This window comes from Carcharhinus amblyrhynchos, chromosome 12 (genome assembly GCF_965287045.1).
Source record: "Carcharhinus amblyrhynchos chromosome 12, sCarAmb.v2.hapA, whole genome shotgun sequence".
NCBI lineage: Eukaryota > Metazoa > Chordata > Chondrichthyes > Carcharhiniformes > Carcharhinidae > Carcharhinus > Carcharhinus amblyrhynchos.
In genome coordinates this window covers 72,649,315-72,675,135 of record NC_137335.1, presented here as the reverse complement: position 1 = coordinate 72,675,135, position 25,821 = coordinate 72,649,315, and the positions used below count along the sequence as shown (strand labels likewise).

Below are 25,821 nucleotides of genomic sequence, written 5' to 3'. Positions count from 1 at the left end.
TGGACTGGGGTAAACACAGTAAAAAGTCTTACAACACCAGGTTTAAGTCCAACCAATTTATTTGATAGTACACTCACTAGCTTTCGGGTTAGTCCTTTTGTCAGGTGAATGGAGAACTCTCCATTCACCTGATGAAGGGACTAACCCAAAAGCTAGTGAATGTACTCTCAAATAAATCGGTTGGACTTAAACCTGGTGTTGTCAGACTTTTTAAAGGGCAAGAGGAACAGCAACAGAAAATCCAGTGCCTTATCTCCAGCCATACAATCACAAGGAAGAGAGGATTAACACAGAAATCCATCTCTAAGAAGGTGGGACTCTCAACAGTGCAGTTCTGTATTTTAAATTGCAAGACTGCTGCTTCATCTATGTCAAAGTCAAAAGCATACAGAGGATTAGCTCTCTCAACATATGTGATCGCCAGTGTCTGAGGAGAGAGCTATGAGTGTTGGCAATGGCTTGTCAGGATAGAGGAGAACAACTTCAGTAGAGGATAACCATGAGACTTGGATGCGACAAGCAATAGATGTGGATCAGTATGAGTGTTGATTGTTCAAATGTCAATGTCAGATGCCTGGAGAGAGAGAGAAATAAGTGCAGCTGCATCTGGAGTACTGTGTATAGTATTGGTTACCTTATGTAAGGAAGAATGTAAATGCATTGGAAGCAGTTCAGAGAATGTTTACTAGACTAGCCTGGAATGGGCGGGTTATCATGGGAAAGGTTACACAGGCTAGGTTTGTATCTGAAGAGTATGAGGTGATGTGATTGAAACAAATCTGGGGACCTGAGGAGCCTTGACAGGATGGATGTGGACAGGACATTTCTCCTTGTGCGAGAATCAAGTACTAGGAGTCACTATTTAAAAATAAGGGGTCATCCATTTCAGTCAGGGATGAGGAGAATATTTTTGTCTGAGATGGTCGTGAGTCTTTGGATCTCTTATTCAAAAGACAGTGGAAACAAATCCTGTAAATATTTCTAAGGTAGACAAATTCTTAATAAGCAAGAAGGTGAAAGGTTATAAGGGCTTGGAGGGAATGTAGAATAGAGGTTACAATCAGATAAGCCATGATCTTATTGAATAGTCAAGCAGGCTCAAAGAGCCAAATGGCCTACAACTCCAAATTTGCATATTTGTGTGTATCTATTAACAATATAGAAAGGGATTAGCTCCTCTTGAACACTTCACTAATATCGCCATCCTTCTTCCAGTGCTTTCCTATTTTTCAAGAAAAAAGCAAACTTTCTCAGCCTTGGGAACAATTACATTTTGTATTCCTTGTTCCCATTGCCTTCTAACTGGGTCAACTGATACTGAGGACAAAGACATTCAAACTCTCAAATTATTGTACAACAAATCTCCATTATTGTATTCTAACAAGTTACCACCAAAGTATCAAACTATTACATATACTTTAGTAAACCAGGCATCAAACTTTGTAATACACGAAGTATTTAACCTCTGACTTACTTCATTATACCCACCACTAAGTAGCTAAGCTCTGCCTGACTTTGTTACACACAAAGTATTCAGAAGGTATCAAAGGTTTCACAAAGTATCCAAACTCATGACTTGGAGTTAGAGATACCCGAGCAAGACAAAGTGATGAGATTCCCTCCCGATAGCCTTTGTTCTGATGTCTTCAAGTCCTAGACTTAAGAGTTTTGCTGCTTCTTTTGTAATGGTTGATCCTTGAGTATCCATATCTCTCCTTCTTACACAGATATTGCTGGCACTGATCATGCTTCCAGTCACATACTCACAGGACAAGCACTAATCAATCACTGTCTTCATGATCAGGAATGCTGAAGAGTCATGCTTCTCTCAGGGGGTCATAATTCCCTCAGGAGCACTATACACAGAGGTCTGTGTCTAATCAACTCTCATGCTTGTTCCATGGCTGCACTTCCTGTTCCTTGCTGCTCCCACAGTTCTCAGCCTGATAGAGTTAACTCTTTAACCATCAGGCTTTGCTGGTGCCTTCATGGATACTCATCAGGCTACATTGACATACCAATTTTGGGTTCACTAATAAATTCATTGATTTTACTCAATTGAACAGAAGTGATATATTGTGTTATCTGATTTATGTGACTTCACATTTTTTTGCAGGTTACACATTCCTAAGTTCTCCTAATTCTTTTTACAAATTGTGCAGTGACAATGTATATTGATCAATTTTCATTATACTTAATGTCTGCTCAAAAACACGGCAATCTATTGTGTGCACTGCTGCTCAAAAGCTAAACCAACTGCATTTTGGCACTTGACTCATTAGCAATACAAAATAACAGGCCTGGATATGGGTAACTGATGGGCAGGGTCACCTTCTTCCTGAAACAACACATTTCCAAGATACTTGATTTTCTCAGAAATACAGTATGCTCAAGTTTCACTGCATTGTAACCCTCTGTATGTGCTTAGACTGATGCTGAGTCAAATGTATTCTCAGTAGGATGTCATTATTGCTCCAAAAATATCAAAAGAATTGATATTAATTCAACTATCAATTCTTGTTACCATTTTCACTTTCACCAATGGTCCCTCACTTAAAAAAATATTCATGAGATTTTTCAATCACTCGTGATTAAATGTACTTGAGATTAGAAAGATACCAGAATTCCATCACTGATCTGTATTGTTAGTTGATGTAATTGTGATGGCAGAACAGTTGGCCTAAGCATCCCTTAGCTAGGGAGGGGCAAATAAAAAGATTCCTGTTTTGGATCACAAACTTTTCCCAATGGAAGAGGGAATAAATGATTGGTAGATGAGAAAGTTAGATGTGCTATCCCATGATATCAAATAGCCTCCCAACACTCACTGTCTAGACTCACACATGTGGAATAGTTTATTTGGGTGTGATAATGGAGGGTAGCCATTGCTTCTGGAACTATGCTCAAGTCAAAGTTCACTTTCTTTCTATTAGAGGAATTAAGGCTATAAATGTGCTCTTACCATGGATCTTCTAACTGTAGGTGTTGTTGATCTACCAAACATGTGACAGTACATGTTTACCTGTTCTGGTGTCTTCCAATCTGACCATCCCAATCCCATACTAATAGAGGGCCCTAATTTTCACAATGCAGATTGGCACAGTAAAACCTCCGATATATTTTGTGATGTTCTGCAATATGTGATTTTCCAATAAAAGTTTTGAGAAACTATTTTAATATTCAATTATCATTTTCAAATTAATATGTCTGTTTGAAGTCCTAATTACAAAGTGGAATGGTTAGGATATATTAGATCACTAAAATAAATAATTAATTGCTAGGGAAAAGTGCTAGGTATGTTCTGTCCACAAAAAAAAATGACAAATCCAATCTGGTCAATTAGTGTCCCAGCAGTCTATTCTCAATCATCAAGAAAGTGATAGAAAGTGTTAGGACAGTGCTATCATGTGCACCAATGCTTTGTTTGGGTTCCACCGGGACAGCTTGGCTGCAGACCAAAGTAGAAAATCTAACCATCTCCCCTTGACATTCAATGGTATCACAATCACAGAATTCTCCAGTGGTTAACATCCTGGGGGTTACTATTGATCACATACTTAACTGGACCAGCCACAAAAATGCTGTGGCTATAATCAGAGGTTAGATATACTGGGTTGAGTAACTCACTGCCTAACTCTCAAGTCTTTACAACATCTACAAAACACAAATCTGTGTTGTGATGAAGTACTGTAATTTGCTTGGATGAGTGCTTCTCCAACAACCCTCCAGAAAATCAACATTATCCAGAACCAAACAATCCACTTGTTGACACACCATCATCGTCTGAAACATTCCCTTTACCCAACACCAGTAAAATGTTTCTGCAGTGTCTACATCCACTAGATGCATTACAATAACTTGAAAAAGCTTCTATGACAGCAAACGCTCAAACTCACCACCTCTACCAGAAGGACAAAGACATTGGGAGCAATGGAACACCATTACCTCTTAGTTTTCCTCCAAGTCATAGACTCACCTACCTTGAAAATATGTTGATATTACTTGACAATTGCTATATTAAATTCTGGAATTCCAAACAAAGTGGACACTATGGTAGTTTAATCAATGTATGTACTGTAGTAGTTCAAGAAAGTGACTCACCATCAGCTTCTCAAGGGAAGGAAGGGATGGGCAATGTCCGATGTGTTGGGTAAAATGGTTTCTGCCCAAAGCCCTTGTTTTATGCAAGATAACCTCAGAGGTCACATGACCATGGGAAGCACCATACATAAAAAGCAGCAATGCACAAAGGCATTTCATCAAACAATGTACATTGCAAAATATAGCATTTGCAGTCAGAAGTTATCCACATACACTCCATAAAAAAAAACCATGTGTAAAGAAAAACCGTTCATTGTAGTCAATCTCACTTTCATTTGTCTCTACACATGCATTACAGATATAGGCTGAAATTCTTCAGTCCTTCTAGCCAGCAGGATATTCCGGCTCCTTTGATAGTGTGTTCCCCAGTGGAAGAGGGCACCCTAAACTATGTAGACATCAGCAAGACCGGAAAATCCCACCACTGGCTAATGGTGGGCTGCCTCTGCTGCCAGAAAATATGCCATGGAAGGGCCAGAAAATCCCACCAAGGAATCAGGTTTTCTAATGGTACATGTCAGGGGTTGTTGTTGGTTGATCATCTGGTGTCTGCTGGCTTTTGGGATGACATCACCTCAGTTGAGCACTTTGAGCACTGCTGTTGCCTTTTGTGACTGTTTTGCTATACTCGTGTGATCTCTGAGCCATCTTGAGTTAAATAAAAGCTTTGGAAACCCATTACACTGAACTGGCAATTAATGGCCTTGCCAGTGATACTTATATGCTGTAGGTGAACAAATTAACAATAACAAGGTGTGTTCAATTCACATATGTTCGAAGGAAATTATCTTTCTTTTGTATCCAATTCAAAATATTTACTACTCTGAACTTAGGAATAAATGCTGTTTGTTTCTTTTGTGCCTTCCATTCTGTCCCTTATTTTTCTTCTAGTTTTTCATTTTCCTGTAGTAAGAATCATAGTCATAAAAACCCTACAGTTCAGAAGGAGGCCATTCAGCCCATCGAGTCTGTACTGACAATAATCCCATCCAGGCTCTAAGGTTCACTTGGTTTGGTCCAACTGTTCCCAGACCTCTGACCACGCATTTCTCCATCTGCCTACTGTATATACAGGTATACATATTTTAACTGTAGGTTGATATCTATCAACTGGTAGTAAAAAAATACAGTTTAGATAAACTGCACACACTGTATTGATCTGAATTTTTCTGCATGGAGGTCAGTCACCAGTGGAATGCCCCAGGGATCTGTTCTAGGACCCTTGCTGTTTGTCATTTTCATAAATGACCTGGATGAGGAAGTGGAGGGATGGGTTGGTAAGTTTGCCAATGACACGAAGGTTGGTGGTGTTGTGGATAGTCTGGAGGGATGTCAGAAGTTGCAGGGAGACATAGATAGGATGCAAGACTGGCAGAGAAGTGGCAGATGGACTTCAACGCGGATAAATGTGTGGTGGTCCATTTTGGCAGGTCCAATGGGATGAAGGAGTACAATATCAAGGGTAGGACTCTTAGCAGTATAGAGGAGCAGAAGGACCTTGGGGTCCGGGTCCATAGGACTCTTAAATAGGCTTCACAGGTGGAGGATGTGGTCAAGAAGGCGTATGGTGTACTAGCCTTCCTTAATCGAGGGATTGAGTTTAGGAGTCAGGAGATAATGCTGCAACTTTATAAGACCCTTGTCAGACCCCACTTGGAGTACTGCATGCAGTTCTGGTCACCTTACTACAAGAAGGATGTGGAAGCTATTGAGAGGGTGCAGAGGAGATTTACAAGGACCTGGATTGGGTAGCATGCCTTATGAGAATAGGTTGAGGGAGCTAGGTCTTATCTCCCTGGAGAGACGAAGGTTGAGAGGCGACCTGATAGAGTTTTATAAAATGTTGAGAGGTTTAGATAGGGTGGATTCTCAGGGCTGAAATGGTCGCTACGAGAGGACACAGGTTTAAGATGCTGGGGAGCAGGTATGGAGGAGATGTCAGGGGTAAGTTTTTCACTCAGAGGGTGGTGAGTGAGAGGAATCAGCTGCCGTCGGTGGTAGTAGAGGCGAACTCGTTGGGGTCTTTTAAGAGACTTCTGGATGAGTACATGGGATTTAATGGGATTGAGAGTTATAGATAGGCCTGGTAGGTGGGGATATGATCGGCGCAACTAGTGGGCCAAAGGGCCTGTTTGTGCTTTAGTGTTCTATGTTCTATGAGTTGATTTTGTTGTTACAAAAGTATAACTCATTGAAATTTAGGTGTGAAATTGAATTTAGGCAACCAATATAAAGCAAATTTTAAGAGCTCTTGTACCTAATCTATTGCATCTCTTAGGTACTAAAGAAGTGGACAAGGTGGCTGACTACTGTGTTTCCACGTGAGAGTCCTTTGGGACTGAGATGGCCCTTGTCTGACAGCAACTAAGTTTTGAAATGGACTGACTGTAGGCTGTAGGTCTTGTGCTATTGCTTCAGCAACCTGAACATGCCTATTTATATTATGTGTAGACATCAGAGGATGTTGGCAGGGAGTCAGATTTGTGCTGCTATTCTGAAAGATAGTATCACAATTTAAGCACATTACTCCGATATAGCCAGTACTGCTCAATAGTACTAGGACACATCCAACAATTTGTAAAAGAGCATACTAAATGGTAGTAATGAAATCAGTTACGTTTTTCCACATCTTCATTCGCAAGTGGTTATCAGTTTTTTCTGGAAGCGTCCTAACTGTCCGGCAAAGAAGCACAGATTGCCTAGATGCTTTTGTAATAGAACTCTGGTACAGACAGTCCTGGAGCTGTTACACACGAGATGGTGGACGATTTCTTACATTTGTGATGAATAGGCTCCTCCACGCAAGTTGCAAATGCAGCACTGTCCGATATGACCCCTTCAGTGTATATATTACTGCCTGAAGTTCTTCCACCATGATTTATAAATGCAAGATCCATGAGCTGCTGATCAGCAGTCTCTTAATCTGACATGTAACGCCTTTAACCAGTCTTTCAACCAACGTCATCTGTTTGCCTGTGCACAGTGTATCACAGTGCACAGCCTCTGCTTCATCCTATTCACTTACTTTCTTGGTGTGAATGTTTCTGCCAGTGAAATTTGTGATTGAGGGAGCAAAACATGGGACCACAGGATATTCAGGAGTCTGCTTCTTTCTCTTGCTATGGCATATTTAGAAACAAGTTAGAATGGTCTCTAACATGTCATTACTTTGAGTTGAATTAATAACATGAGGATTTCACAGTATATTAACAATGAATACATTGCACAATAGGAAGTAAATGTCATGACAAGCCATCAGCTGAAATATTTCTTCCTACTTCTTCCTCTCCAACAATGTAACGTCTGCCTTACTAAAATCTGTAAAGAACAGCACTGAAAGAGGATGAGCGGCCTCAGCTTCTGCAGCCCCCACTCCTCCTGTCATCACTTTCTTCTGGTCATTATAGACTGTCTTTGCCTTGAAAAAGAAAGCAAAAGGTCAGAATTACCTTTTGTCCCTTGACATGCAGTAAACCAAAGTATCAGAATGCAGTCTATAATGGGTGTGATGACAGGTGTGCACAACAAGCAATTTAATTCCATGTGAGGCTTTTACGGGAGGAATGCAGGTAAGGATGTGAGTCAAGAAACACTTCCAAGTGATCATAGGGGTATGAAGGTGAGAGTGCTACCTGTTGAGCATTAATGGCAATCAGTTCAAGCAATTTAATACAATGTCAGGGGAGGTAATTGTAAATGACAGACATGCATAACAATGCATTCTTACGAGTCCAGCTCTTTTTTCCCCCTTATCAGGCCTGATATGGTAATGAAACTTATTTCCAGCACCAACCACTGTACTTTTTACCCTGACTACCACCTTCCACCTGCCTGGAATTGTTCCTCTTGGAGGCTTTTCGCTTTCCCTTTTGCAGCTTGTACTCCAGTAGCAGCATTATTTTTAAACTATTATTAAAGATGGGAATACTATTCTTAATGCCTGCATTTATTGCCAATCCCTAGTTGCTTTTGAGAATTTGTTGCTTGGGCTTTTCCTTGAGTAGCTACAAAACATACAGTGACAGTATCCCTAAAATACTATCAGGTCAGAAGTTCTATATTTTGACCCAGCTTCAATGAAGAAATAGTGCTATCTGTATATGTCCAAGTCAGGATGGCATATGACTTGGGGAGTCTGATAGTTTTCCCAATTATTTTTGATTGAGAGATCTTTGAAATGATTTACTTGTCTAACAACTACTACATGGACAGATGAATGTGGCTCTTAATTTTAGCATTTGTGAGGATGGTTAGTAATTTTCCAATTATCTATTGTAACATATGACATGGTGATGGCATTGTCATGTAAATGGTTTTGATATTGCATAGTGATGACATCAGCTGATTCCTATAACTAGAATTAATTTTCCTTTGTAAATTAATTTGTAAGTATCAGGTACTCAAGCCACATTGGATGAGAATAATTCAATTAGTACATGTGATCTCTCCATTTGAAATCTCTATTTATATTTCCACATGCATAGTTCCCAGCATGACCAAAACACAAGTTAGAATAGATTTAATTTTACATAATGAAACCCTGTAGGATAAAATGTATAGCCGCCTTCTAACACCAATTTGATAGTACATAGAATTATAATTAGTATTTATATTTAAAATAGAATTTATATTTAAATTTATATTTAAAATAGAAGTATGATTTAATTGCTAGTATGGAGACATGACTATAGGGTGACTAAGATTGGGAACTGAATATCCAAGAATGTTTGATTTTTAGGAGGGATAGGCAAAAAGGAAAAGGAAGTGAGATAGTATTCATAATAAGAAGCAAGATCAGACATTAGTAAGTGAGAAATTTGGAACAAAGGATCTAAATTCAGTTTGAGTGGAGCTAAGAAACAGCAAAGCCAGCAAACATTAGTGGGAATTCTTTATAGGCCACGATACTCTAGTGTTAATGTTAGGCATGGTATAAACCAGGAAATTAGAGTTGCAGGTAACCGGGATAATACAATAATAATGTGCAACTTCAATTTACACATAGATTGGATTAACCAAATCGATGTTAATGCCATGGAGGAGAAATTCCTGCAGTATGAGATGAATTTGTGAAAGAATATGTTGACCAACAAACGATCAGGTTATTTTGGATTTAGTGTTGCACAATGGGAAAGGGTTAATTAATAATCTTGCGATAAAGAAGCCTTTGAGAAATAATGACCATAATATGACAGAATTTTGCAGTATGTGATATAGTTCTTTCTGAAACTAGAGTCTTAAACCTGAAGAAAGGAAATTATGAAGATATGAGGGGCATGTAGTGTGGATTATAATGGATTGGGAAAAACACTAAAAGACTTGATGGTAGATAGGCAATGGCTAATATTTAAAAATATGGTGGCGGTCCTGAGCCCATGCTCGCCGTCCGTGGGAATGATGGCGGAGCTCAAGATTCAGCAAAACCTAGAAGTCACCGGTGGGATTGTGAATTCCAATTTTCACTGCCCCTCACCAGGGATGTAATCAGGTCATGCCCATAATGGGCATGCAACTGGTGTAAATATATATTGAAACTGCACCGGCGCGGTCAAGTCAGCACAGTTCACAACAGGTTCACCCAGATGTAAACCTGTCATGGGGATTCTCCCCAGGGCTTTGCCAGGGCACTGGCTGGCTATGTCTCTCTCCTCCAGGATAAGTGTAACCCCCGGGGGAGAGAGACGTGACCAGACAGTGCCCTGACAATGTCCCTGGCACTGGTGCCAACCTGGTGATGCCAGCCTTTGCTGAGGGTAGCACCAGAGGTGGACTCCAGTGTGACCCTCATGGGGGAATGGGGTATTAGTTTATTTCTGGTGATAGGGGCAGGAAGATGTGGGAGCTGGGGATGCTGGCAGTGGCCATTGGATGATGACATTGACAGTGTAGGTGGGGGTTGGAGGGGAAGGGTCTGATGTTTGGGGCAGAAAGGGAAGGGTGCCAGCATAGACTGTGTGGGTGGAGGGGATGGGATCTGATGTTTCGGGGGAAAGATGGGGAGGTGCAGGAACTGACTGCTAGGTGCCAGCATTATTTGGGGGGGGGGGGGGGGGCAGGAGGGTGGGGCGCAAGGAGGATAGTGTTAAATGCCAGCTCTCCAAAGAAACACACCGCTTTTCTTGCCGGAACCAACATTTTGTCATTTTTTGCTAGAATTTCATCCATAATGCATGGTCTACAATGTTCCTCTAAGGAACAAAAACTCAAAGGAAAAGATAAGCCAACAGAGGTTAATGAAATAAGTTAAAGATTGTATTAGGTCAAAGGAAGTGGCTTATAAGGATGCCAGAAAATGTAGTAAGCCTGAAGGTTGGGAACAATTTAGAATCAAGCAAAGGAGGACCAAAAAAACTGATTGAGAAAGGAAAAAGCAAAATATAAATGCAAACTAACAAGGAACATTAAGGTAGACTGTGAAAGCTTTTTTATGTATGTGAAATGGAAAAGATTAGCTTGGTCAATTACAGGTGAGGATAGGAGAATTTAAAATGGAGAACAGTGAAATGGCAGAGAAGCTAAACAGTTACTTTGCATCTCCGTGTATCATAAAAGTCTTAAGAACTAGGAGCAGGAGTAGGCAATTCAGCCAATCAAGCTTGCTCTGCTACTTAATATGATCATGGCAGATTCCAACAAGGCCTCTTTGTTCATCATAGCTCTTCAAACTCTTACTAACTAAAAATCTGTCTCCCTCATATGTAAATTTACTCACAGTCCTAGCATTCACCATGCTCTGGCGTAGTGAATTCCACAGATTCATGACCCTTTGAGAGAAGTACTTTCTTCTCATCTCTGATTTAAATCTGTTACCCCTTATCCTAAAACTTCCTCACTCTTGATTGCTCCACATCTACTTTGTCAATCCACCCTATCATATTGTATACCTCAATTAGAACTCCTTTCATTCTTCTAAACTCCAGTGAGTATAGGCCTAAACTACCCAATCTCTCTCCATAAGTCAAACCCCTCATCTCTGGAATCAATCTAGTGAATCTCCTCAGAACTGTCTCTGATGCAATTACATCCCTCCTCAAGTAAGGGGACTAAAACTGCACACAGTATTCTAAGCGTGGTCTCACTAATGCTTTGTACAGTAGCAGCAACACTTCACATTTATATTCTATTGCCTTAGCAATAAATGCCGAGATTTCATTTGCTTCTTTCTCACCTGCTGTACCTGCATAATAGTTCTCTGTGATTCATGCCTGAGAACATCCAGATCCCACTGCACTGAAGCACTATGAAGTTTTCCTCCATTTAGATCATAATTTGCCTTTGTATTTTTCCTTCCAAAATGGATAAACACATTTATCCACGTTAAATTCTATCTGCCAATTTTTGCCCCATTCACTATATCTATCCATATGCATTTGTAATTTTTTATTTCATTATCAGAACTTACTACCCACCTATTTTAGTGTCATCTGCAAATTTGGCTATGGTATCTACTATCCCTGCATCCAAGTTATTAATGTAGATTGTAAAGAGTTGGGGCCCGAAGACTGAATTCCGGGGCACCCTACTAGTTATATCTTGCCAACACGAGAAAGACCCATGTATCCCGACTCTCTGCTTTCTGTTCTTGATAGAAGAAGATACGGAAAATCTCCCAGAAATACTAGGCAACCAAGGGACTCGTAAATCTGACGAATTTAAAAAAATTAGGATTAATAAAGGAGCAATACTTGAAAAGTTAAGTGCGTGAAGAAGATTAATTAATCCCCTGGACTGGATGAGCTTCATCCCAGAGAGCTGAAGGAGGTCGGTAAAGAGATAATGGATGCATTAGTGACTATTTTTCAAAATTCTAGAGATTCTAGAAGGGTCCCTGTGGAATGGAAAGTAGCAAATGTAACCTCACTATTTAAGAAGGGAAGAAAAGGGAGGTGAAGAACTATAGACCTGTTATTTTGACATGAGTAGTAGTGAAAATGTTAGAATCTATTATAAAGGCTGTGATAACAGAGAAAAGAATGAAAAAAACTGGGCAGAGTCAACATGGATTAATGAAAGGGAAATCATGTTTAACAAACTTGTTGGAGTTTTGAGGATATTGCTTGCAGCATTGATAAAGAGAACAATGAATGTGGTGTATTTGGATTATTTTGATAAAGTCCCATATAGGAGGTTAGTAAATAAAATTAGAGCACATGGGATTGCGGGAAATACACTAGCGTGGATTGAGAATTGGGCTGGAATTCTCCAATCATGCATGCAACCGGGATTCTTCAGCTTCGTTGATGTGAAAGCAGAGTTGGCTGAGTGCCAAGTTCGCCATTTCACCAGCAGGAGAATCAGGGCATGTAAGACTGGAGAATTCCAGCCTTGGTTAACAGACAGAAAACAAAGAGTAAGAATAAATGGATCCTTCTCAGGATGGCAGACTGTTACTAAAGGGGTATCACAAGGATGAGTGCTAAATCCACAGTTCACAATCTGCATAACTGATTTGGATGTGGGGATCAATTGTAATATTTTCAAATTTACTGATGACACCAAAGTAGGTGGCAACATAAATTGTGAGGAGAATACAAAGAGACTCCAAGACAACTTAGACAGGCTAAGTGAATGGACTAGAACGTGACAAATTTAATATAATTGAATAAGTGTGAAATTATTCATTTTAGTAGGAAAAAATAAGAAGAATTCTTCTTAATTGGTGAGAAGTTGGAAAGCGCAAGTATCCAAAGGAACTTAGGTGTCCTTTTTCATGAGTCACTAAAAGTTAGCATTTAGATGCATCAAGCAATTTGAAAGGCAAATTGTCCTTTATCACAGGGAGATTAATGTACAGGAGTAAGACATATTGTATAGAGTCTTACTGCAGTTGTATAGGGTCTTGGTGAAACCTCACCTGGAGTATTATGTACAGTTTTAGTCCCTTTATTTAAGGAGGGATGTACTTGTCACAGAGGAAATGCAACAGAGAATTACTAAATTAATCTCAGGGATGGTCTTGTGAGGATTGTCTTGTGAGGAGCAATTGAGGAAACTGGGCCTGTATTCCCCTGAGTTTTGAAGAATGAGGGGTGACTTTATTGAAATTTACAAATGTTTATAGGATGTGACAGTGTTTTTGTAGATAAAATGTTTCCCCTGATTGAGTCTAAAACCACTGGACATAATATTAGGATAAGGGAGTTTTAAGACTGAGATAAAGAGGAATTTCTGCAATGAGGGATTGGTGAATCTTTGGATTTCTCTGCCTTGGAGACGCAATCATTGAGCATGTTCAAGACCAAAAATGCTACATTTCTGGAGACTAGTGACATCAAGCGATATGGAGATAGCGCGGGAAAGTGATATTGAGATTGCTGATCAGCCATGATCTAATTGAATTGAAAGGCTGAATGGCCTACCCCTTTGTTCCTATGTTCCCAACCAGGCCTGTCCACTTCTGCAATACAGAAGTAGTGATCCTTATAATAAATTGTCTCTAGAATATGAATGAAATTGTTTCATTTAGCATTAGTGTGGAATTTGAAGTTGTTGCATCATTTAACTTCTCATAGTTCAATACATGAATGTTTCAGAAGTGGGTGCTTTTGTACAGTATCTGGAATTATGTTAAAATATTAGAAATTACATGGAGGAAATGCAGCTTTGAGATTATATCCTAAGAAGGTAATCCTGCAATTACAATAATTTTGCAAAATAGTAAGTCTTCATTCATCAGCAGAAATTTTAAAAATCAGTTATAAAGAACCATGGTGAAACTTGAAATGTTATTTTTCCCCTTTCAAAGATCAATGAATACTTTAGATAAAGCAATGAATCTTAATAATATCAGGTTCTGGCATATATCTCGATTCTCTACAATATATATTCATAAATATAGCATGTCAAAGCACAAGTAAATTCTTTTTCTATTTGGCACAAAATACTATTGGTTTTATTTTTGTTTGTAATTCTTCCCTCAGCTTTATGATGTAAAAAGAAGGCTGGTGTGTCAGTAAAATGTCTTTTGGCAGTAAAGCATCTCTCAAAGAAGATGAAAAGCAGCATCCAAGGTGACCTTGTGCTGCTTTGTGCAGTAATCTGCACCATTAATTACCCAGTACTAGAATGTTTGCTAAAATCATGTGATCTAATCTGCCAGTTAGTGGTCACCAATCCCCCCGATAGAGTTCCATATTCTGAGAACTGAATATACATCAGGGCTGTGAATTAGTGGAGCAGGGTTTTATAACGTTGTGATTGCCTATAACAGCACTGATATTGATTCAACAGTGATCTAATACTTCTTGTACCCTTGGACTAAAACATTAGAAATGGTTCTCTGTGGATTCAAAAAAAAATTCACTAGTGTGTCTTGATCTTGGAGGCTATTCAAACTGTGATTTTTATTTCTTGTCCATTGTCATGGGAAAGATGATAGAATCGATCATTAATGAGATTATAACTCGGCACTTAGAAAAACTCAAGATAACCAGGAAGAGTCAGCTTCTTTTTCTGAAAGGGAAATCATGTTTAGCCAATTTATTAAAGTTTCTTTTGAAGGAGTAACGTGTACTGTGGTTAAAGGAGAACCAGTAGATGTACTGCGCTTGAATTTCTAGAACACATTTGTTAAGTTGTCACATCAAAGATTATTGTGAAAAATAAAAGCTCGTGGTGTTTGGAGCAATATATTAGCATAGATAGAAGATAGGCTGGCTAAAAAACAGGGAGTGTGCATAAATGGGTCTCTGTGTGATTGGCAGGAAATGTGAGTAGAGTCCCATTGGAGTAGGTGGGAATGTGGAACTCCAAACACAAACAGATCGACCATGATCTTATTGAATGGCAGAGCAAACTTGAGGGGCTAAGCCGACTACTTCTGCTCCTATTTTGTATGTTTGTGTGTTAATGGGAAACCACTTACATCAGCAAATTATTTGAATATGGAGTGGACTCATGCCCCCCGCCCAACCGCCCCCCCATGCCTACACATGTGGATTTTTCTGAAAGGTAGGTGCCATGATTGAGTTTTCCCCTTTTCTTCCTAAGCCAGGGTGTTGTAATGATTTGAAACACCCCAATATCTTCCCAGTTGAGATTAGTCAATAGCACACAGGCTCAGTTTCACCATTTATGAGCTGAATCAATACATTTTTTTAAACAGAAACCGTTTGGTAGGAAGAATAGGAAAGCATTTTTTTTTAAAGTGGAGAGGCAAGTAAATATTGGTGGTCAGAGAAATTTGTGTTCTAGTACATCAGTTGGGAAGGTAAATGATATGATAACCATTTTTTGCAAGGAAGTTGGAGCATAGGAGTGAGGAAGTTTTACTGCAGTTATGTTGTGGTTTGGTGAAACCAGATCTGGAGTAATGTGTACAGCTTTGATTCCCTTATCTCTGGAAGGATGTAGTTAACATAAGAACATAAGAAATAGGAGCAGGAGTAGGCCATCTAGCCCTTCGAGCCTGCCCCGCCATTCAATAAGATCATGGCTGATCTGTCGTGGCTCAGTTCCACTTTCCCGCCCTGTCCCCATAACCCTTAATCCCCTCCCTTATCAAAAACCCATCAACCCGCGTCTTAAAAATATTTAGCAAGGCAGCCTCCACCACTTCAACGGGCAGAGAATTCCAGAGATTCACCACCCTTTGAGTGAAGAAGTTCCTCCTCAACTCCGTTCTAAACCGCCCCCCCTTTATCTTGAGGCTGTGCCCCCTAGTCCTACTGCCCTTTCTGAGCGGGAAGAGTCTCTCCACCTCTATCCTATCCAGCCCATTCATCATCTTATATGTCTCAATGAGATCTCCCCTCATTCTTCTAAACTCTAACGAGTACAAGCCTAGTTTATTCAGCCTCTCCTCATAGTTCAACCCCCTCAACTCCGGAATCAGCCTAGTAAACCTCCTCTGCACTCCCTCCAAGGCCAAAATATCCTTGCGCAAGTGCGGCGACCAAAACTGCACACAGTACTCCAGCTGCGGCCTCACCAGTGCCCTATACAGCTGCAGCAAGACCTCCCTACTTTTATATTCAATCCCCTTTGCTATGAAGGACAGCATCCCATTAGCCTTCCTGACCACCTGCTGCACCTGCAGGCTGGGTTTTTGCGACTCATGCACAAGGACCCCGAGGTCCCTCTGCACCGTCGCCTGCTGCAGTTTTTCGCCACGTAAGTAATAGTTCTTCCTACCATTATTCCTACCAAAGTGGACCACCTCGCACTTGCCAACATTAAATTCCATTTGCCAGTTCCTGGCCCATTCGCCCAGTCTATCTAGATCCTTCTGTAGACTCTCCACACCCTCCACGCAATTTGCCGTTCCACCAATCTTGGTGTCGTCAGCAAATTTCGACACCATACACTTGGTTCCCTCCTCCAGATCATCTATATAAGTGGTAAATAGCTGAGGCCCCAGCACCGACCCCTGGGGCACTCCACTAGTCACCAACCGCCAATCCGAATAGCACCCGTTGACCCCCACTCTCTGCCTCCTATTTGACAGCCAATCCTCTATCCACGCTAACACTCTACCCCCAACTCCATGCCCCCTTACCTTCTGCAATAACCTCTTGTGAGGTACCTTGTCAAACGCCTTCTGAAAATCAAGAAAGACCACATCCACCGGCTCTCCTCTATCCACCGCCCTAGACACATCTTCATAGAACTCCAATAAATTTGTCAGACATGACTTCCCCTTAACGAAACCGTGCTGCGTCTGCCCTATCAAGCAATTCCCCTCAAGATGCCTCGCTATTTCCTCCTTGATGACGGATTCTAACATTTTACCTACAACAGACGTTAAACTAACCGGCCTGTAATTCCCTGCCTTTTGCCTGCCACCCTTCTTAAACAACGGCGTAACATTAGCCGTTTTCCAATCTTCTGGCACTTCCCCGGAATCCAGCGACGTTTGTAAAATAACCACCAAGGCATCCACCATCACCTCCGCCATTTCTTTCAGAACCTGCCTTGAGTTGCCTTGAGGTGATGCAATCAAGATTCACTAGATTGATTTCCCAGATGAATGGTTGTCATATGAGGAGAGATTGAGTAGAGTGGGCCTATATACTGTGCAGTTTAAAAGAATGAGAGAGGATCTCATTGAAACGTATAAAATTATTTGAGCACATGAGAAAGAAGGTGCTGAGAAGTTATTATTTGAGACTATTTCTTATGTAGAGAGTCAGAAACTAGGGATGATAGCCTCAGGATAAAGGGTTGGCCATTTAGGACTGAGATGAGGATCAATTTCATCACTGTGAAGCTTTGGAATTGTCTGCACCAAATGAAATTGATAGATTTTTGAGCTCCAAGAGAATTATTATGGGAAAATGGATCTGAAGTAGTTAGTGGTTAACCAACATCTTACTGAATGGAAGAGCAGACTTGAGGAGGCTTATCTCTGCTCCTTTTTCTTATGTTCTTGAAAAGAATATATGGACAGCCATCATCTCCCCATTAAATGGTATAATTCACCTTATCCAACATTGGGAATGAAGAAATGAAGCAAGTATGTTTAAGATTTGCTTGCCAGCTGGCATTACTGAGCAACTGAAAACAAATTCACGTTGATCTCAGTTACTGAGTGATAGTGAAATAATATTTTCTCACTGTTGTCTTTTGAGCTAATGTGTTTAGTATTTCAGCCCCAGTGCCTGGTTGATGGTAACCTCAATAGTTTGCTTGCTTTGTGCACTGTAGAACTATATAGACATGAAGAATCCATGTTTGGCCTCTGGCCTGTTTTGAGCTAGTTCCTCCAGCTAGCATGGCAATCGGGTGCTACTTTTGACTTCAGTGTTCTGGGATAGGGAATAGGAGGGAGGGTTGGGGTAGGGGGGATGCAACCAGGACTTCAATTCTTGTTATTCATGAACCCTTGTTGGAAAGTGCAAAAGGACAGGATTTAGCACTTTTTTTGTTCCTGCATGGAAAATGTTGAGATGCAGGACTATTGGACATATTCCAGCATGTCAATATTGTTGAGAAAACAGAAGAGGAAAGAAAATTTCTCTTTAAACTACAGAATAGAGGAGTAGAGACTGCACTCCGGAAGCTGATTTATCTTATCTCCTCTGTTGGAGAACCTTTGGGAGTATTAACCATTACCCTCAGTTTAAGTTCATTTTGGAAATATTTACAACTCTGATCAGGCAAGTGTTTCCTACCTCCTGTCCAGAAGGCACAGAATGTTGTTGGCATGTGGGACCTTGGGCATTTGTCAGCTTCCGGAGTGCAGCCTCTATTCCTCTATTCTGTGGTTTAAAGAGAAATTTTCTTTCCTCTTCTGTTTTCTCAACAATATTGACATGCTGGAATATGTCCAATAGTCCTGCATCTCAACATTTTCCACGCAGGAACAAAGAAAAGTGCTAAATCCTGTCCTTTTGCACTTTCCAACAAGGGTTCATGAATAACAAGAATTGAAGTCCTGTTTGCATCCCCCCCAACCCAACCCAACCCTCCCTCCTATTCCCTGTCCCAGAACACTGAAGCCAAAAGTAGCACCCGATTGCCATGCTAGCAATGAATAATGGTAGACTATTATAGCGGGGAGTGAATGTAATCACAACCCAGTTCAATCCAAGTCTTGCCTAGCACCCACGCACATTCTGCAGCTGGAGTGAAGAATCGCGAAGAACTCCCCCGCCACCCCCCCCCCCCCTCACTATTCCAGGTTCGCTGAGATCCAATTAACTGTGCAGATTGAGCGAATTCAAATAATTCAAGCACAGATGGAAGACCTTCTGGTCTGTCTAGTTTAGCAACATGCTGGGCGATGCATTTGCCGACAGGGTCAGGGCAGCTTGCTTTGGCAAATCTCAAAAATGTTTTAAGAGTTAACATCAATCATGGGATTTGACTTCAGTGATAATAATGAACCAAGGAACAAGGTATACTCATGTTTAATCCTGGAACTGCGCTTGCGTCAAAAATTTCCCTGGATGATTAAATTTCTAATACATACACAGTTCCTTATTCAATGTCACCTATTTATTATAATAATGTAATCTGATAATTGAGTGTAAATATTCCGTATACAGTTGTTACTCAGTAAGGGTGATTTTTAAAGGTGCCTTGGAGCTAATATACACTGGGGTTGATAGGACAGACGCATTAACGACGCATTCCTTAATATTATTTTGGAGACTGGTCATTCCTCGAATTATATTTCCTTTTAAAATCCATTAAAGCAAACATTTTTGCACTGGAAGAACGCGCTGGTACTGCGAGATGACCTCTCCCTGTGATTTAGATCAAACTAACCCATGTGCAATGTTAATCAGGCTGAATATACGTTTAACTTTGGAACTTGTTGTTGCTGTTATAAACACTATAACTAAAATGGATTTTGTGTAATAAGGAACTGTCAGGTTGTTCTTAATGAATCTCTATTAATGCTAGTCGGAACGGCAAAGGTTATCATTTAACCTTTGGGTATCGCAGCCAAAATAAATACAGATTGATATGATTCTATTAATCTTCCCCAACGCCCCCCCCCCCCCACTCCCCACACACACATACACACTCTTTTAAATTCCCTTCACCCCCTAATTTTTACATTTTATTCAATGGATTAGTCGAATTCTCTCAGGATGTTACTTTTAAGTTAGAGTTTCAGAAAACAAGACAAAAAAAAAATCAAAATACCAAGATGGCAACTTTTAAAAATGACTCGTGTTTTATAGTGAATTGCAGGATAATGCTTAATGCTTAAACTAACCGGATAAATGTAAACTCCACAGAACAGCGTCTTGGTGTCAATTACTTGGCTAGAATGGAAACTTGTGAGGAAATCTGAATACATGCCTATTTATACCTCTGTAATAAACTAAAGTTAGAAAAGTACATAGATAAATAACCACGCACATAAACAAAGCTAAATGTAGAGACAGTGAAAAGCTAAGTGGACACGCATATAAACTACACCGCTACAGAGAAATTAGCTTGTAGAACATTAAGCAAACATGCCTCAATCATAAACCTGATGATAGAAGGTAAAGGAAATTGTTTAATTATCAAAGTGACTGTGTTGAGAAAAACTTCAGAATATGGCATATATTTGCATATGTTGCTTAAAATATCAGATCGTTTCGGTGTAACTGAAGTGTTGTGGTTATATTTACACAATTATAAATTTTACTTGTTTCTTCGTTGTTTATCTCTTACGGTAAAGCGCCAGTTAGAGCAGTTGTGTACATAACATCATCTTCGCTATGCTGTGATTATGTGAGGTTCATAAGTAAGCATCGCTTTGACTGATGTACTTTGGAACGAGTGCTGTGATTATGCTCCCTCAGAAAATAGAACTTTCCTGTAAACGTTTCGGCAAATCCTACTAACAGGATTTCAATTTCTCTTTAAAATACTACAAAATCAGTTCTATTAACATAGTAATATTATATCAAATATTAATGTTTAAAATTCATTGTAATTAACCGGACCGCTAAAGCATCTGTAAATGAGCTGCTCGAGAAATCTGAAATGTCCATTTTACCTGAGAGTGGGTCGGTTGCAATCGATCATGAATAGCATTGCTGTTCATTTATTTGCAGTGTAATTTAAGAGTTTCTTCAATTGATTTTTAAAGTATATTTAATGTTAGAAAAAATATAAACTATTTTTCGCCCTCGTTCAGTTACAGACTCGTTCTTCATTTAATAAGCAGATAATTATTAGAATTAATAATTTTCTAATATTTAAAACATACACTTATAATGGTGTGGTTTGCAAGCCAAAGCCAATTATTCACACGTGTATATAAATAAATAGTTCATATTCTGTCGACTTAAATCACAGACTTCTACCCATGCCTTGCGTTCAGCTAATTCGCTAAATTTACCCTTCGTTTTCAGTGACAACTGAACATTTATTCTGCATTAATACCCCGCCCTGGTTTCGTAATGTACATCCTCCTTTTAATTTTTAAAATATATTTCCTTGCTGTTCAGAATCACACCGTGACTGAATTACTGCACTTTGCTAATTCTACATCACATTTCTTACATAAACTTTGCCATCACATTTATATCAGATACTACAGAATATTGGTCACGATTCTGTTACTTTATTGTATGCGTTCTAGCCACACAAGGCGTCTCTAACCCGCGTGGGATTTACTTGTGATTGCAACATTTCAGGTTTTCGAAATTAATGCTCTTTCCTACTCTCTCTTTTGAACGTGTTCTCTCGTTTCCTATTTTAATCACTTTTTAATGTTTTTAACACCACAAGAGCAAATTGAAATTCGTACCATCTTGTCATATCACGGAACTCATGCATCGCTGCGCATAGCAGCTCCACTCTCACCTTTCTAGTTTATTGTTCAATGTAATGTTTTGGGTGGTGACTGAAGCGCAAATGTTCATGGCAAAGGAGCGAACATTATTTCTTTGGTAAGAGCTCTCAGCGATCTCATTCCTCAATCACATTCTCACAATACTTTCAATGAGACGGCTACTGTCATTTACTGTTTCCCCGGACTTGGGAATTGAACATCGACTTTCCAAAAATCAAAGGCACAAATTCTCCCATCAGTAAAAAGTTGTGGAGAAAGCCCAGCAGCACTGACCCACAACCGACCGTTTCTAATGAGCGTCCGAACCGCCACTTCCTAATCCCAATTAGCACTTAACAAAAGCACTCTTAAATACTTTTTTCCCCAGCGCTACTCTGCAGTATTTTACTTTGTTTTGGTTCACTGACCTCTCCTTGACTAATTATTGGGGATGTTAACGCACACGTTAGCAGTGCGGCACAACAAACAGGTGACTTTTGGAGATCATTGACCTAAAGATGCAAACTTTCCGCTCCCAGTAATTAAAAAGGAGTACAAACAGTCAAACTGTGGCCGGTAAACTGCAATGAATGTATCAATCTGACTATTGCTATCCGCCAAATTTCTCCAACAGCAAAAATAAATCAGGAAAGTTGTAACAAGAGACAAAAAGGTGACTGTCTATCTGATTTAAACAGGTTTGCTTGACTCTTATTTGGATTTATCTACGCTATCGCTGTCCAACAAGTCGCCGATGTTTCACCCCAGTCAAATTTAGAACAAGGTAACAGAACAAACGGTGAATAAATGACATAAGAGCGCAGTGAATGGTAATCGATCCATTACCTGCATGGCCCGGTATCCTCTTTCTTTCCCTAATCCACTTTACAGACTGTGTTGGTCACTTTCAAATCAATTTCAGAGTCCAAATAGATACACACCATCTTTAAGCTGATTGGCTCGAAAGAGGCGGGTTAAAGCGTCCTCTATTCAAACCTGATTGGACACTCATCGGAAATATTGTTGAAAGTAACTTATTGATGGAGGCGTTCCTTTCGGTCCCCCCCCCCGCCCCGACAATCTCCAGTTAATTACCTGTTTTGATGCAGGTTGTCCCGCTCTGTTCCTCACCAAGTATCTTCCTGCCTACACCGTTCCGATCGCTCCGCCGCCGTGCTCCCTTTGACCTTTTAGCTTAAATTATTTGAACGAGGAAGAAGAGAGGCGAGGATTAAAAAAGAGCGCGTGATGTTGAGCATGGGAGATCAGAAGCAGCCGAAAATGGTTCCGAAGTCCACCTCTTTTAGTATCAAAAGTCTGCTGCTCCCCGAAGCCGTTCAACAAAGTGACAACAATCAGAACAGAGTCGGCCTCCAGAGCGTCAAAAACGGGGAACCCGAGAACGGCACTCTTAAGCCCGACTTTAAATATCAGGACAATCCGGAGACACAGGTCTGTGCAGAGGAGGACGATCCCAAGAAGGACGAAAAGAAACACGGCAAATACGACAAGCCGCCTTTTAGTTATAACGCCCTGATCATGATGGCAATCCGGCAGAGCCCTGAGAAGAGGCTGACTCTCAATGGGATCTACGAGTTCATCATGAAGAATTTCCCTTATTACAGGGAGAACAAACAGGGCTGGCAGAACTCGATTAGACACAATCTGAGCCTCAATAAATGTTTCGTAAAAGTGCCCCGACACTACGACGATCCCGGCAAAGGGAACTACTGGATGTTGGACCCGTCGAGCGACGACGTGTTTATCGGCGGGACCACAGGGAAATTGCGGCGGAGATCGGCCACGTCAAGGGGCAAACTAGCCTTCAAAAGAGGGCTTCGTCTTTCACCGTCGGGACTGGGGTTAATGGACCGGGCCAACCCCTTGTATTGGCCCCTCTCTCCGTTTCTATCCCTGCACCATCCCCACAACAGCCTCAACTACAGCAGCGCTGCCTCGAGTTTTTTGAACCAAGCTCCTACGTACAGCTCCTTGCTTTCCGGCTGTGGGTCTGGGGTCGATCAGATGGCCAGCGGGGACCTCTCTCACCCGTTGTTAAGGGGATCCGTACAGTGCGGTTTAACCAACGGATACACGGTAAACCCTTGCTCTGTCAGCTTGCTGTCGGGACAGGCTGGATACTTTTTCCCGTCTCTACATCACTCGCAGTCAGTGCAGCACCAGAGTGGAACGGGGATGGGAAACCCAGGGGCCCCTTCTAGCTCTCCTCCAGCAGCCTCGTCTCTCATCACCGAGACCCTCAGACCGACTCTGTCCACTTTCCCGTCCGGACTCGCCGCTGGATTTACCAGCTACCTGTCACAGCAGAACGGAGGGGCTTCTAGCAATTCGTTTTTGCACTGATCTAGGCCCAGAACATGACAGTAGGTAGCAAACAATGCTATGCAAAACTACAGCTGCACCTTAACTTCAGGAAATATGTGCTGATATATCTGCTAGATTATTATATCTGGTTTTAGTCGAAATTTGACTATTATATGCTGTGGAAAAAATCATTTAAAAAATCTCAAGGCTGTAGTTTCATCCTGTAATAATAATATTAATGTCGAAGGTACCTTGCACACGTGCTACTGCAACAGCGAAAAATATTCCTGCCTTCTTTTTTATAGTTTGATTGGGAAGGGAGAGAAAAAAACAATGCAACCGGTTTGTTTTGCAATAGTAACTCGACACAAAGGGAAAACGTTACCTTTAGTCTGAAACCCGGACTTCTCTCTAACCAAAGGTAACAACATTATTGCATAATCCAAAATACTATCCAAACGTTTGGAGTAAGTTTGTTTTTTTTGCTTTTGTGTGTTCAACACTATTTATTATTTATAAAAATGTACATATATGTATTTATAATTTAATAAGTTACACCGTAATGTCTCCTCAGCATTGTAGATTATTTAATTCTCTTGTGCTAATTAATTGTCTTGGAAGTAGTAACACGTGGTGACATTTTATTTTTGTGTCCCTATCTGAAATGGTTGCACCATTCGTTTTATTACTCTCTATAAAAGCGCCTTAATAAACACAGACAAACAGGGTTTCTATAAAACTTGGACGCTGTGAAATATTTATTTCTTCATCGAATTATCATAGCCTTAAATTGCTGAAACCTTGTTTGCATTGCTCAGGATTTCATCCCAGCTATTTCAACAGAAACTGATAAATATTACTACAAATTTCACTTGTACTTCATTCTTGTGTGTGTGTGTATGTGTGTTGAATGCTGGATGTGTAGTGGGCGCGTTGCAATATCTTCAACACATTGAAACGGTGCTTTCGGATTTGAAAAAGAAATCACGGAAACAAAAATGCTTTGGCAGAGTTCTGGAGCCTGTTGAGAATTTCCCCGAATAAGCCTGGTTTGATATTCGGAAAGGACAAAAATCTGTTTCTGGAACTTGAGTTATTTGTAGGTTGTTTTGCGATGAAGGATGTTTGATCGGATTTAAGACGCTGTATGAGAGTGATGCATGTGGTGACCTTGTTGGAAGCGTTAGACTTCATGGAATTGAAACTAGTGCCAAGAGCGAGATGGCGGGATCCGTCGGTCTGAGTATCTGTAATACTGTACATATTTGCTTAGAAAATCACGTGTCAAAATCCCTACATTAGATGGAAGGCCCAGTTTGGAAGTTGCACCGTTGTCCAATCTTCATGCTGAATTGGATTTGTCCTGAGGTTTCTTCTTCAGATTTTGGCATTACCAATTTAGTCAAACTGAAATCCGAGATCCAGCAATATAAATGTTCCCATGAACTGAATTTGTTTTCAGATTAATTTGAAATGGATCGAGCTCTCAATAACCAGTAATACAAACGCAAATTGAAACTGGGAAATGCATGAGACTGCGCTAGGAGTCATCTGATAATCTGACACTGACTTTCACGCAGCCCCACCGCTCACTTACATATTTTACATTGTTGCTGAAGGTTCAGCCTTCTTGCCGATTTGCCAGCCAGGGTCTACACCTCTCTGTCTGTGTACACTGCCTCTGAGCAGTACATTGTGCCCAGAGCTGGGCGCCCCTCTCCACCCCCCCACCCCCCGTGAACTGAGGATGGTAAACATGGGGTTTGATGCAAAACGGTGAAGACAGTACTTGTCTGAAAGCGAGCAGAGGAAAACAAGCAAAAGACTCTCTTTGTAGCTCCTGGTTATTCTAGTGATATTTGTAGCAAATAGTTGCAAAATGCACAGGGGAAGGAACTGTAATTATAATCCTGATTCACAATCATGTTCCCAGAGCTGTACGTGTGTGTGTGTGTGTGTAAGAGAGAGAGAGGCAGACAGACAGAAAAGTGTAACTCGGTGCTGTTGGTCCCGCTACAACGTAGGTTCTTTAAAAAGAATATGTTTTCTCATTTATTCATATATTAAAACCCGACTAAAAATGTGCTATTCAATTCTGTCCTCTGCTGCTTCGAGTTGCTTCGAAAATAACCGGATCAGTGTCAAGCCAGCTCTAATATTCGTGCGCGTATTCC

General features: G+C 40.5%; 2 protein-coding genes across 2 annotated transcripts in view; both read left to right on the top strand.

The window, feature by feature from the left end:
* Positions 1-25,821, top strand: part of LOC145351095 (protein CEBPZOS-like) — a 652,257-nt gene that overhangs the window by 346,904 nt on the left and 279,532 nt on the right. The gene's annotated exons all lie outside the window — the stretch shown is intronic.
* LOC145351086 (forkhead box protein G1-like) lies at positions 22,425-24,856 on the top strand. Its single transcript, XM_080200698.1, has one exon. The coding sequence runs from the start codon at positions 22,571-22,573 to the stop codon at positions 23,684-23,686; it is 1,116 nt and encodes a 371-aa protein (XP_080056824.1). The 5' UTR covers positions 22,425-22,570; the 3' UTR covers positions 23,687-24,856.

What these genes read in the sequence shown, in the direction of transcription:
- LOC145351086 (XM_080200698.1), top strand. Translation starts at nt 22,571, where the DNA reads ATGTTGAGCATGGGAGATCAGAAGCAGCCGAAAATGGTTCCGAAGTCC.